This window comes from Alternaria atra (assembly GCF_907166805.1).
Source record: "Alternaria atra isolate CS162 genome assembly, contig: 32, whole genome shotgun sequence".
In the NCBI taxonomy this organism is placed as follows: domain Eukaryota; kingdom Fungi; phylum Ascomycota; class Dothideomycetes; order Pleosporales; family Pleosporaceae; genus Alternaria; species Alternaria atra.
Genome location: NW_025091331.1, coordinates 840,561 through 852,951, shown reverse-complemented (window position 1 = coordinate 852,951; position 12,391 = coordinate 840,561). Strand labels below are relative to the sequence as shown.

The following is a 12,391-nucleotide window of genomic DNA, read 5'->3' as shown; positions in this document are numbered from 1 at the left end:
TTATGGCCGTGGTTGTGGCATACATGCTGTTCGCGTGGACAGCGACAGTGAAGCTCAAGTAACTAAGGAGCACCCGTGGACCCAGGTGCCTGCGGTTGGCTGGTGAATCGACTAGTCCGCTTCCGTCTCTAGCGCCCTAGGCCTGTCAGGTCCCGCCTCAAGTCGAAACATCAGCTCAGGGCCACCACAACGCACCATCCATGTCCCAACGACCTGCTGACACGTCTTGGCCGCTTGAAACGCGTTTTGGCTTCCCGTCTGCTTCGAGTGACGCCGAAAACTACTCCTGTCAAAGTAGGAACTCGGCCTGGGCACGTGATGGGCTCGACCGTTGGCCCTGCTGGCCTGTCTCCAACGGCCAAAACGGCCGAAATCCTTAGCCACCCGCGTAATTGACCAGAATCCTGCCGTCCGTCTCCGCATCTTATTCCGTCTCTATGGAGGCGAAGATGCGCTTTCTCCAACTCTAGGATACGTCTTCCTGATATCAACGAGTTACAATTAGCATCGCATCTTTCGCATCTGCGCTAAAGCTCAACACCAAATCTGATCTGACATGTTGACGGATCTCTTCATGAACGCTATGCAAGGTACAGGCATCCTCCGATCCACGCTAACCCACGCCATAGGGTTCTGGCAGCCCGTTCTGCGTCATGATTGATGTACACTGTGTGGTTGGGCGGGCCCGACGTGCAAGCTGGGTATCGGGGTATTTTTACATCCTATTTTCCTTTTTCCAAATGTCATGATACAACCTTACACAAACTGCCATGGACGTTGACGACGCCCTTCCGCCTGCCATCCGCCGTTCGCCTAGGGCCGCCCTCGAAGTACAGAAGCAGTACAGGGACCACCGAACTTATGTTTTTGACGAGTCCGACGAGGATCTAGATGAAGCAGCCCCACCTCCAATAGCGCGCAGTCGATCTGCTTCGATTGATGGTGAATCGACGTCTCGTCCTGCCTCCTCATCAGGCTTCATCAATCCACTCCGTTCCCATCCAGTTGATGCGCCTCCGCCAAAGAATCCCGCCCGTCAGTTTTCTCGTCCGTTTCGAAATCACAAAGTCCAAGATGTACCGTCACCTGATCCGGATCCCCCACTTGAGCCGCCGTCTTCACGGCGACACCCACGCGGACTCATATCGTATCGAAACAACAAGAGGGAAATCAGTAACATCAAGCGATTCCCTCCACATCTGCGACGGCAGACCTCGCTAGAGACTATCAACTCGGTGACCACAACAGCATCTGATGATCAGAGCATCTATGGCCACGATCCGCCTGAAGTCGAGGCTCCTTCACCGGATTGGTTTACCTTGGAAGATGATCCGCCCACCAATCCCCCACCTAGTATCATGTCTAAGCCCTCGTCGATGCATTCATCAAGTGGAAGCTCGAGAGGGACGTCTACTCCCGTAGAGACACCCCTGGAGTATGGGAGCCTCGATCACCATACACCGCAGTCACTGTTTCGAAAGATGATGCCTCGAAGGTTGACAGATAAGACGCAAGATGCTCCTCCAAGCCCTACTCGCCTAGTCATAGCAAAGTCAACCTCAGTTGACCGTACCTCCGCCCACATATCCAACTTTTCAAGATCAACGACGTCCCTATCGGACGAGCAACGATCTGTGCCAGAAGAGCGTTCCCTCCAGTCTATACTTGACAACGTCGAGCGAAGCCGATCTGGATCAAAGTCAAGCGGAAGCAGTAAATGGAGTGCGAGTGACTTTGACATAAGTACTCTGACTGAAACCGAGCTAAAGAGGTGTCAAAAGAAAGGTATTAATCCAGCCTTGTACGCTGAGATGCGGGCAGCCAAAAAAGGAAAATGGACTAGTCCCATAGCTGGCAATACTTTCCTATAGCGTTCACAGTCCGGACTTTCCATACCTCTACACAAATATGTCGGACAATCCGGGCAGGATCCCCATAGGATCCCCCTTACTTATCGGCAGCCTACAAGTCCGACCGTAACGTATTTGCTGCTTCTGCAAAGTCCGTTGTACGGGCGCGTGGCTTGAACTCAGCAGCGAGCATAATTCTTCTTATGGCTGGAATCCTTCTTATCATGCCAAATATCGACGACCCAATCACGCATGTCACGTTCGGCTTTCACCCCACTACCTAGGCCTTACTCATACCCAAACTGAGCGCACCGCACCGTTACACCGAGCCGCTCAGACGCCCGCGCTCGGTAGGTTACACGAAATGCTACTGTACTCGGAGGTGGCTCATCGCGACTTCGTCTGGGGGTATACCCAAGCTGCCATCGGTGCGTCACGATCGTAGAGTACATCGTGGCAATCTCGGTCTACAGCGTATCGTGTGCCTAGGACCGCGTGCGTTTTGCCTAACAGTTACATGCGAGCCTTTGTATGCGTCATCAGGCTTCCCACATCGCCGCTTCGTCTCTGGGCATATCTTCCAATCTCCTTCCCTCTCCTATGTTATCGAAACATGGAGCTGGGCTCTTTAATGTATTATATGTTTCTTTTGTATCTTCAAGGGGGCGCATAACGGACACTGGTAATGGTATCAAGCGATGGAGTCTCGGTTCGTTCTCATGATCAACTCGTCGACGTAAAGAAGCAGCATGATAGACCATGTAGCTTATGAGCTTGCGGGCTGTTGTACACATCGAAACTGATGCGAACAAGTAATACATCTTATTAACATTGACCATGGCGACTTTTATTACACCAACGACTTATGATTCATTGACCCATGTCCACTCGACTACAAGTAGCGATACTGAAATCCACTGTCTCCGCCATGCTAACATATAGCTGAATTTTACCTCGGCTACAGGAAGCTTTTTCTTGTCCTCACATGTTTGTGTTTTTTTGTAATCTCCTCTGCTACGCGTTGCATTCGCTATGACTACCAACACCAGTAAGGACATGGTCGAGAATGTGACTCTTGACGCGGTTCTAACGGCCGATGAGGCGGTCAGTACAAGCTCGGATGAAAGCAGCATTGACAGCAACAACGAGAGCGGTAACGAAAGCGCAATTGAAGAAGAAGCACTGAGCGATGAGTTCGATAGCCTACGCTGGTCAATCCTTGAAGACATATCGAACATACAGGTGTATGAATACTCATCCAATAAGCATACCTCCAAGCTATCACCCTTCCATGGTCAACCTTCCATGGTCACCCCATCGCAAGAACACCACCTATGGAACCTCCTTTTCACAAGCTTGCTTCCGATCTTGAAGCTCTGTGCTATATAGAAACGCCTGACTAGAAAAGACCTGGCCGGTTTGGTCGTGTGCAGGGCAGACGGCGGCCATCATCACCATTGCAGATGTGGTCGAACAGCTCTTTCCCTACATAAGAGCAAATAGGGATGACATGTTCTGGGTCACATGGCTCATAATGCAGTTCAATCCCCAAACTTCTGCAACCGAAGACATTCCCGCGCCTACCAAACTCTTTTTTTTTTGCGTGATTCTCGTTCCATATTATCGAGAGAGAATATTACTGTATATGAGTGGAACTAGATGACAGAGCGTGATACCAGACGTCAAACTTGTCAACATTATCGATCGAGATTTCTACCACATAATCGATGTACAGTTTGTCTCTACATTTTCACTCACACAAGTAGAAGTAGCGATCGTGACATACATGATTCCGATCACACTAACACATAGCCAACCTTTACCTTCCTCTTCCAGCCGCATGTCATACACAACATCTCCAAGAGCCGACAGGGCGGTTCAGCAGTATCTAGACCATGTTCGATCACTCTTCGATAATATATATACCAATTCACTGGGTATGCGGAAACCTAGAATTAGATTGCGCGAGGTATGTAGAGCGAGCACATTTCGTGTTTGCCGGGTAACGTGGGTAAGCAGGATAGATTAAAAAAACTATATTGGAAAGACGAGGCATGCGCCCAGCCGGCACCATGGCAGCCAACGGTCCGGATCGGTCAGTCAGTGGGTTTGTACTCGCTGCAATGCGGACATGGAAGCGAGTCATATTGCGTGCTTGCATATAGTCTGGATAAAAGTGTGTATGGTGTCGTGAGTTTTATGTAGGACCGATGGCACTTGGTGTTGATTTCCGTGAGCATCATCATCGATCGGAGTGTTGGCCGATGTTCCATGTGTATGGGAACCTTCCTACTGTAGACGTGAGGAACAGGCCCGATGGTGAACTGTACGGCGAAACGGAATTAATTTGCTCGCTTTGGAAGGTCTGGAATGGGGTGAGGTAGGGAGCAGGTCTCATCTCTCTCTATTCTTGTGCCTGTGCTGGTATCCACATGTATCGCGATCGCGATCGCAACGGTGATCGTGATACGGCATAGGGTTGATGCAAGTGCGGTGTATTATGCCGCCACCTCTAGCCATTTACATGGTATATACACAGTACATGATAAATGCACTAACAACCCGTGTGTGCAGTAGCTGGGTGGGACTTCGTGTTTACATCATGTCGGTTTCTTTGACATGGGAAGTTTAGCGCAAACACTGAGACCCCTACCGATCGCGAGTTTTAGTGGGGTCTGTAATTGTCAGCAAAGACAATAGGTACTCGGAATACATCCCAATGCTACACCGATGTACGTACCGAGTAGTAAGTCTGCAAATTGGCCAAGGACCAACCAGACCTTGAGAGTGTATCGCTTATTCGACGGGTCTTAATCTATTCGTATCGCCATCATCGATAACTGCAAGACACGCTATCACAATCACAAGCTGTTTCTTTTCAACCACCACACACACTCACCAAGATTAGCAAACTACAGCCACTCGAAAGCCCACTACTAACGGCAGTTGCCCCTTGGCGCTTTTCGTCACACGCGATCGTGTCTTATGGCGTGTGCGATCAGCGGCGTGCTGCTTTTGGCCCTGCTTTCTCCCCTTACTAGTGCCGTGATCCGCTGACACAGCTGTCCATCTTCACCTCAACGGGAAGGCGACGATCAGTGTGCGCTGCTTTTGCTCCGGCAAAAGGCACTAACGGGAAAGGGCAGTTGGCGGGAAAGCGAGGGGTTTGATGCTAACTCACTGTAGGCGGGTGGAAGAAGGACTTGCATGCTTAGGCGTTTTCTACATCTATTGGTCATTGGCAGATTCGATCATTGGAACTTGCGATTCGGTGTTCCAAATGTAAGATGGCGTAGGTCATGGTTCAGCTGCGCCCCCTAACGTCGTGCGGGGTCAGGAATGCTAAGACAAACTGCTTGCATCCGCAAGAAGCCAGCTCCTCCTCATCTTCCTATTTGCGAGGCGCTGCAAGGGACTTGCGAGCACCCCCGATTGCACATTACGTGAACAGCACCTGCGCAAGTCTGTAGCTTCGCACCGCCAACCGAGGAAAGATCAGCATCATTTTGGTACTCCACGACGCTGCTGTTGTGTTCTAAGATGATCGTCAACACTAGGCTGGCGATTACGATCCCCAACGTCACTTGCGGATCTTGTGGCTTATTTCCAGCGAAATGCGACAGTTTCTAGAAGGCTTCGAGAAGTTTTGCCACTGTAGTATTTGCTTTTCGGTGAAACCCCTCTCTTCGTGTTCAGGTTGCGTGTGTTCCATGCAGGTGCACGATGATGAGGAGAGATGAGGGGTAAGCTGGGTAAACCTGACCAAGGACATGGTTACGTTACGCAAGCTTCGTCATCGCACCTGCGCGATCTTTTTGTGTGTAACGTCTATAGTAATAGCCATGCAAGTGCAAGGCTGGTTGTGTATTAGCAGTTCGCTTCTACTGAGCCAAGTGGAGAGTGTTCGCAGTGCTCAGGTCCGTTGATCACAATAGTATCTGCACATTGACATATCACAGCCCTGCATTCCCTTCGGCTTCCGCGGGGGTCGATCAAGCATCGGCAAACGGGTATTGCCGTCAGGTGGTTAGTTGGCTCCTCTTGGTATTCATAGTCAGGCTTGGAACGTAATCGTTTACTAGTAGGTTTGGACGGCGTGCTACTGGCAAATCCATCTGCAATGCAATGGCCGCGCGGGAGGCTGTGCGCTGGGTACAAGTGCCGAGAGGCTTGGGTGGATGGGGAAGGAGGTCGGTGTTACTCACGGTAGAACGTGGAAATAAAGGAATATAATTACGGGAATTGAGGGATTGACGCATCGAGAACTGTGTATGTTCTTCATGTAGGCGCGATGTTGAAAGAGTTAGGATGATTGCAAGTCATAACATGTAATCACGTAGCGTACCTTATCTATCCACTATAGCTTGAAAAATGGTACAATTTAGGGAAATCAATGGCTGCGACGGAACCAGCTTTTGTACTTGTGAACAATTATGCGAAAAGTGTCATGGTTCCAAGATTGCGTGTCGTGAGCTCCTCCGCCCAAAGCGTCGCACTTCAACACGCGCCAACACAACACAAGAACACAAATACTTTCTCCGAACAACATCCTGATCAAACATGGATCCCCAGCGAACGTCGAGTCATTCTCTTCACCAGAGTTCAAGTGAAACATGTCACGCCTGAACATGGCCTCAACGTCCCATCCCTGAAACAAGTAGAGTTTACCGGTATAAAGAACCTTGGCCTACAACCGCCGTAAGCGCGGAACTACGCAACGTCCGAGCACGGTGTAGCACGTCACAAACCTCACCGACGCAGTAGTCGAGACGCAACATAGAGACAATGCATGGGGAGATATCGGAGGCATATCGTATACCGTATACATGGACCAATGTAACTCTCCACAGCCCATTACCTCATCTTCATCAACGCCGCATCGGTGTTCCGAAACCACGGAGCGGTAATGCAAAGCAACTCCACGTGCAAAACTTCTCAAGGGCATGTCAAAAAGGGGGAACAAAACACGTCAAACCTCGTGCACAGTGAAGGAATTGTGCACAGTTCGTGATCCCTCCCACGCCACCACCAACATTACTCGCTTTCGCTTCCTTTGCGGCACAGTTGCTGGCAGTTGACACAGGAAAGGAGGATTTTTTTTTGGGCAAGCAGCAACACTTGGGCGACGTGTTCTGGAAGGGGAGAGATTCCGCGGCTATGGGATATGGTGAATGGAATGGTATGGAGAATGTCAAACCGTATGTTGGGGTAGGCGAGCGGGTGCTGGCGGCTCGGTTACGACTCGTTGGTGCTGGTGAGCTGGGTGCGAGGCTGATCGGTGTGCTATGTACGTGATATCGTGATTAGAGTTTGGGTTCTACGGGATCGAGTGGGTGATGATGAGCAAGTTACGCCTTGGTTGGTGTAGTTTGGAGCCGGAGTAGAACGCAGCATGTAAGAAAATAGAACAGGAGAGAATCTAGGTCTATCATGGACGCCTGAGATATTACTTGGACCAAGACATCAATCGTCAGCGGAATCCGTCTCAACAACCTCGCAACAATATCTCCGCTCCCATCCCCCTTCCACCCCAACCCCAAGTTTCACAACCCAACACACCGGTTTCTCCCTCTCACATCCTTCTTCGCCCAACTGTCCTCGCGCCGGGCACCTCGCTCGGGGACCACCGCATCCCTTACCCAACCCGTGGCCACGGGAAGCACATCAATGGCGTAGCTGAAGGAGAAAGACACATCAAGGGCTTTCCTAATTTAGTAGCTAATTCCCCCGGCATTTCGGACACCGTCTCCAGTCCAACGGGTAAAAGTAGGGGATGGGAAAGGATGCAAGGGATACCGCGGAGTTGTATTCTAGTGGAAATGAGAATGAATGAGTTTTCTGGTCCTGTATGACTACCGATGGCAGTCCCGGTAATACGGCGGAGGACAAGGTTGATTGAGGATATCCCTTTCCCTTTGTCGCTTTGGCGTAGGTTACGCGAGGATCTACATGGAGTTCCAAATGAACGCAAAAAGCTCCTATGCAAGGCATCGGGTTAGAGGCGCTTCGTGTTCCAATTTGATGGTAAGAAAGGAATAAGTCGGAGTGCGGCGACGGAGTTTTACCTCGGACGAGTGTATCCGATGTAACATCATCTGTCCATTTGTCATCGCTCAATGTAGAAACCAAAACATCACGTCAAAAACTGCGTAGGGACAAAGTTTGCGTGTTGGTGACCAACATGGTAACAATCGTGATTCTAGCGTTTCAGACGCTTTGGTATCTACTCCAATCCACCCCCATCCATGCCTATGAACAGAAAAAGCCTCCCCACTGCCGGGGGAAAAGGTGAAAAGTAGCCATAATGATACAGAGAAGAAAATCAGAACCGTCCGCCCAAGTAAGTCATTCGTGAATATGCTCTTGATGATGAAGCAACGTCAAAGTAACGCCTGGACCTAGCCACCGCAAGTGGATATAGGAAGTGTGGCCAGGAAGTTTCGCAACGCCGTTTCGCAAAATGTCTAGTAGTTTGAAGTTGATGAGGAAGAAAAAATGCCGAAAACAACCTCGCCGGGTTGTGTGAGCCAGTTGCGCCTTCGCATGCCCGTGGACTCGGGTGTAGAAATTCAGTTACGCCGGTGGTTATGCAGCCCAGAATGCAAGGTTAAGGTGATGCAAATCGCTCTGATTGCATCTTCATGATCGTATCTGCTTTTGAATGTCGAAATGTGGGTATGAGTGTGGAGATGATGAGGTTGAATGGAGGTGGCTTAGAAGAGACCACCCTCAACAACACCTGGTTCGTCGTCTCGGAGCTGGCTGCCGCTCTTTTTCTTGGGCCATAGCTTGCTGCTTACTCGCTTCCAGCTATCCCTGGTAGCATTGGCAAGACCGTTGTGGTCTCCTCGGCTGTTGCGAGGACTGGGAGTGCCACTATTTGACCCTGTCTCGTAGTAGGCATGCTGGAAGTCGGCCATGGGATAGTCGCTCATGGGTGGGGTGCCAGGAGGGGTCAGTGGATCGCTCATTCCAGACGGGCTACTTGCGCTGCCGGAGTCGTCGGTCAATGCATCGCTACCACTAGTGTAGTCAGAGGTTACACGGGTGGGCGCTTGACCGGAAGAGGTGGGCTGAGAGTGAAAGCGTGAGTGGGAGAAGGGACGAGATGCCATGAAGCCGGAAGTGAGTGATGAGGGTGCCGATGCCCGTTGTTTCGCAGGCATGGGCGGCTGTGATGAGCGGGAAAGGAGACTTCTCTCTTCGTAGCTGCGAGTTGATGACCGAGAGATGTTACTGCCGGCGTAGCTCTCGTGGCTGGCGGGGTGAGCGCTTTGTGGGCTGACTGAGTTGAGGAACGAGACCAGTACGCTCTCCTCCATGAGCTCATTGATCTTGGCCACGGCACTATCCAACGATGATGGATGGGGTGGTACGTAAGAGTCGGAGAGGCTGAGGAGTTGGTCGCGGACTTCAGCGGGGAGGTTGACCTGCGGCTGTTAGTGGGATGTTGGAGGGCAAATAGGCAGGTTGCACTCACTTCTCGTGGGCCGGACTCGCGGATGTAAGCGTCAATGAGGCGACGCCAGAGCATCAGCACGTAGCCACACTCCTCGGACAATGGCGAGATGGGGCTCCCCGGATGGCGGTTGACCATCTTTGAGTAGTGCTTGCGATAGCGGGAGGCGTCCATGGTGAATTCGAGGTTCTCCAAGCAGTGGTTCTGTGACAGAAACGCCATGAAGGAAGTGAGAGTGTAGGGCGGCGGGGCGGTGTTGCTAAGTATCTCCTGCAGGTTTGGTTTCCGGCATTGGGGACTGGGTATGTTTTTGGGTATTGAGACGGTCAATGGCGCGGGTGTGCAGTCGGTCATGGCCATGTTGACGTCGGGGGCATCAAAGTCGGCCAGCGATGATGTGGGCGAGGACGGGGCGGTCGAGTCTGTTCGTATGGACAGGGTTTGGCTACCGGGCTTGCGTGTGACCATGACGCTCTTCCAGAAGTGTTTGTAGACACGGCGAGCGTTTTTCCTGCTCTGCTCATCGAAGCCTTCACAGGAACAGAGTTGGATTTATTGCGCCAGCTTGGCGTTGGCGGCACTCGGTTCGGGCGAACCTAGTGACGAGAGAGTGGTGGTGGTGGAGGACTATGGATCCGAGGGTAGCATTGAGCGTGTGAGGCGGCACCAAGCAGAAGCGATGGCGAGAGCAGTTGCACGGGTATATAGAGACGGCGGTGGGTCGGCGGGCGGAGACGGTGGGCGGTGGGCTGTGACGAGGGCGTGGTGAGACAGAAAGGCCGATATGCGTCAGGACGTGGGTATGGACAGGTACGGCTCAGCGTGGTTTTGAGCAAGCGGCAGTGGAGAGTCAGGGAGTCTTGGGTCAGTGCTTGGGCGGAAAGCTCAGTCAGGACGCACACGCCAGGTCCCACCACCGGTTTGGCCATGAAGGAGCATCGAGGGCCCATGGCTGAGGGCACCTGGACCCGTAAAAGCGGCCACATGCTGCTACGCCATTATTGGCCCTCGTCGTCTTCTGGAAGACGCATGCCCACATCATCATCCTTGCCGAAACCGCCCCCTGGCGCCGACTGTTTTCCACTCTTTGCCACGCCGATGCTCGTGGGCGCTTTGGACGGCGCAAGCCCTAACCCCCTCTAGCCATGCTCAGCGCCGTTGCTTACTCGTCACTCGCCGTGACTGTCGTGACAAACTGCGACATCAGCCATGGTGAACCAGCGACGCGTTGCTTTCCGACGACGTGGTAGGTAGCACCGCACACTGTCTGCACGGCTGTGTTATCTATCTCATCCATTCACGCGAGCCATCCCCATCTGGTTCCGATGCCCGGCACTAGTCTGCGTGCATAGATTACCTTGGGCCCCCCAGCCTTGTGCGTCGCCTGCCGTCGCCCTCTCCCGCACACACTGCTTGCTCGGCCCTTTTTGTCTGATAAAGAAGTCCACCCTTCTCCAGTTTCCCTTTGTAGACACATGGCGATGGCTCTGCCACTGCCACTGCCTGTCGTGCTGCCACTCTCTGTCCCAGGGACATGGAATGCGCACACGCGCGAGGCTTCCAGCACGCCGCATACGACGGCCTCAGCTAGACTCGTGCCACTAATCCACCCTATGACTCTGCCTGCACAACAAAGGAAGGGCCATCCATTACATCTGTCCCCGAACGCCTACTTGCTTGCTTTATCCAAATGCCTACTTGCTTGTCCAAATGCCATGCGCAACGCTCCGTAACAACATGTCGATAATGTCACTGTTTGCCGCGTGATGTGCGCGCGCAACGGTACTTGATCATGCCCTCCTCGCCAATCATCGCCTGCACTGGCTGACACCAGGCGAGCCCGCACGGCCACACTCTTGGCCCCGGCCTTACGCCTGGGGCCAAACTCATCCTCCAAGTGTGCTCCCCAATCTCTGCCTGGACTGACGCAAACCTGCCCTCAGCCAACCATGGTCCACTTGGGATGCGCCGGCGCATCTCTAGTATTCTAGCACACGTCTCTAGCAAGCACCGTGGCAGCAGAGGGTCTGAGGTCGCCTACTTTATACGCACCCATATCACGCCAACCTACATGCCATCTTTCTTTTGTGCTTAACATAGTGTTCACGCAATCACCAACGTTGCCCTCTGTACACGTGTGTATACCACTCGTCATCGTCGCCAAGTTTGGATTGCTCATGTTCCACTCAGCGCTACCACATGATCAGGCCACCCGCTTTCATCCTTGCTCCTTCGCGATTCCATCACCGTGCAACCCAAGAAATCTTCCAGAACGATTTCACTCTTCTAGAATCTTGCCTGAAGCATCTTAGTGCAGCAATAAATGCCTTGTCCGTCGATCCAGGATCGCTCCCACCAACCTCCTGTATGGCCAGCGTAACGCTTGTAACACTCCACCATCAAGCCTGCACTCGGACATCGCTCACCCATTCAATATAGCGTGGCATGCTGTTGAGCTTCAATCTCGGGCTTTCTCCAAGCGCCGACCCTGTTGTGCTTCGCAAGTTTGCCTTTGTGGCGCTTCTAGAAGGACTGCTCTGTCGTTGCAACACCGTCAGTAGCCGGACAACGACTCAGCACGCGCCGACGGTCAACGAAAAACAATCCGCACCGAAAATTTTGAGCCGCCAACAAAAAAAAAAGCTCGGAGCCTCAGGAACACAACATGACGCAGCCAGTGGATTACTTTTGCTCGCGTATTCGATTGATTCACCCGCTTCACCGCTTCGTGGGGTTTCGTTTTTTAGCCGCATCCCACGTCTGCCGGAGGACCGCGATCGATGAAACCACATGCTAACTTGGCCGAGTCTCTGCTGTTCGAGCCTCAGCTATGTCGGAACGACATGTCTTCTCCTTGCACGGTGGCGTCCGTAATGTGCGGGTTTTTTGCTTGTTAGAGCCCCAACGACCACACTCTCGGGACCAGCTTCCCTACGTTGAGTCTGTACAAATCTTCACACATGTGAAGCTGGTGCTAGCATTGTTACATGGTTTGAGCAATCACGAGACTCATGGCATTTAGCCTTAGTTTCCATTCTTCGCACAGCATTGCCTGTCCACACTCCACATTGTGTGGTGTTGA

The 12,391-nt window shown here is 52.2% G+C and overlaps 2 protein-coding genes across 2 annotated transcripts; one reads left to right on the top strand and one right to left on the bottom strand.

Annotated features, from left to right (window-relative positions):
- Nucleotides 1–770: 770 nt before the first annotated feature.
- ALTATR162_LOCUS10031 (uncharacterized protein) lies at nt 771–1,871 on the top strand (the record flags this gene model as incomplete). The annotated part of the gene is made up of 1 exon (XM_043317667.1): nt 771–1,871. The coding sequence occupies one exon, from the start codon at nt 771–773 to the stop codon at nt 1,869–1,871; it is 1,101 nt and encodes a 366-aa protein (XP_043173602.1).
- Nucleotides 1,872–8,563: 6,692 nt separating this feature from the next.
- Nucleotides 8,564–9,777, bottom strand: ALTATR162_LOCUS10030 (uncharacterized protein; the record flags this gene model as incomplete). The annotated part of the gene is made up of 2 exons (XM_043317666.1): nt 8,564–9,280; nt 9,331–9,777. 2 exons carry the CDS (start codon nt 9,775–9,777, stop codon nt 8,564–8,566), a joined length of 1,164 nt encoding a protein of 387 aa, XP_043173601.1.
- Between the last annotated feature and the right edge of the window lie 2,614 nt (nt 9,778–12,391).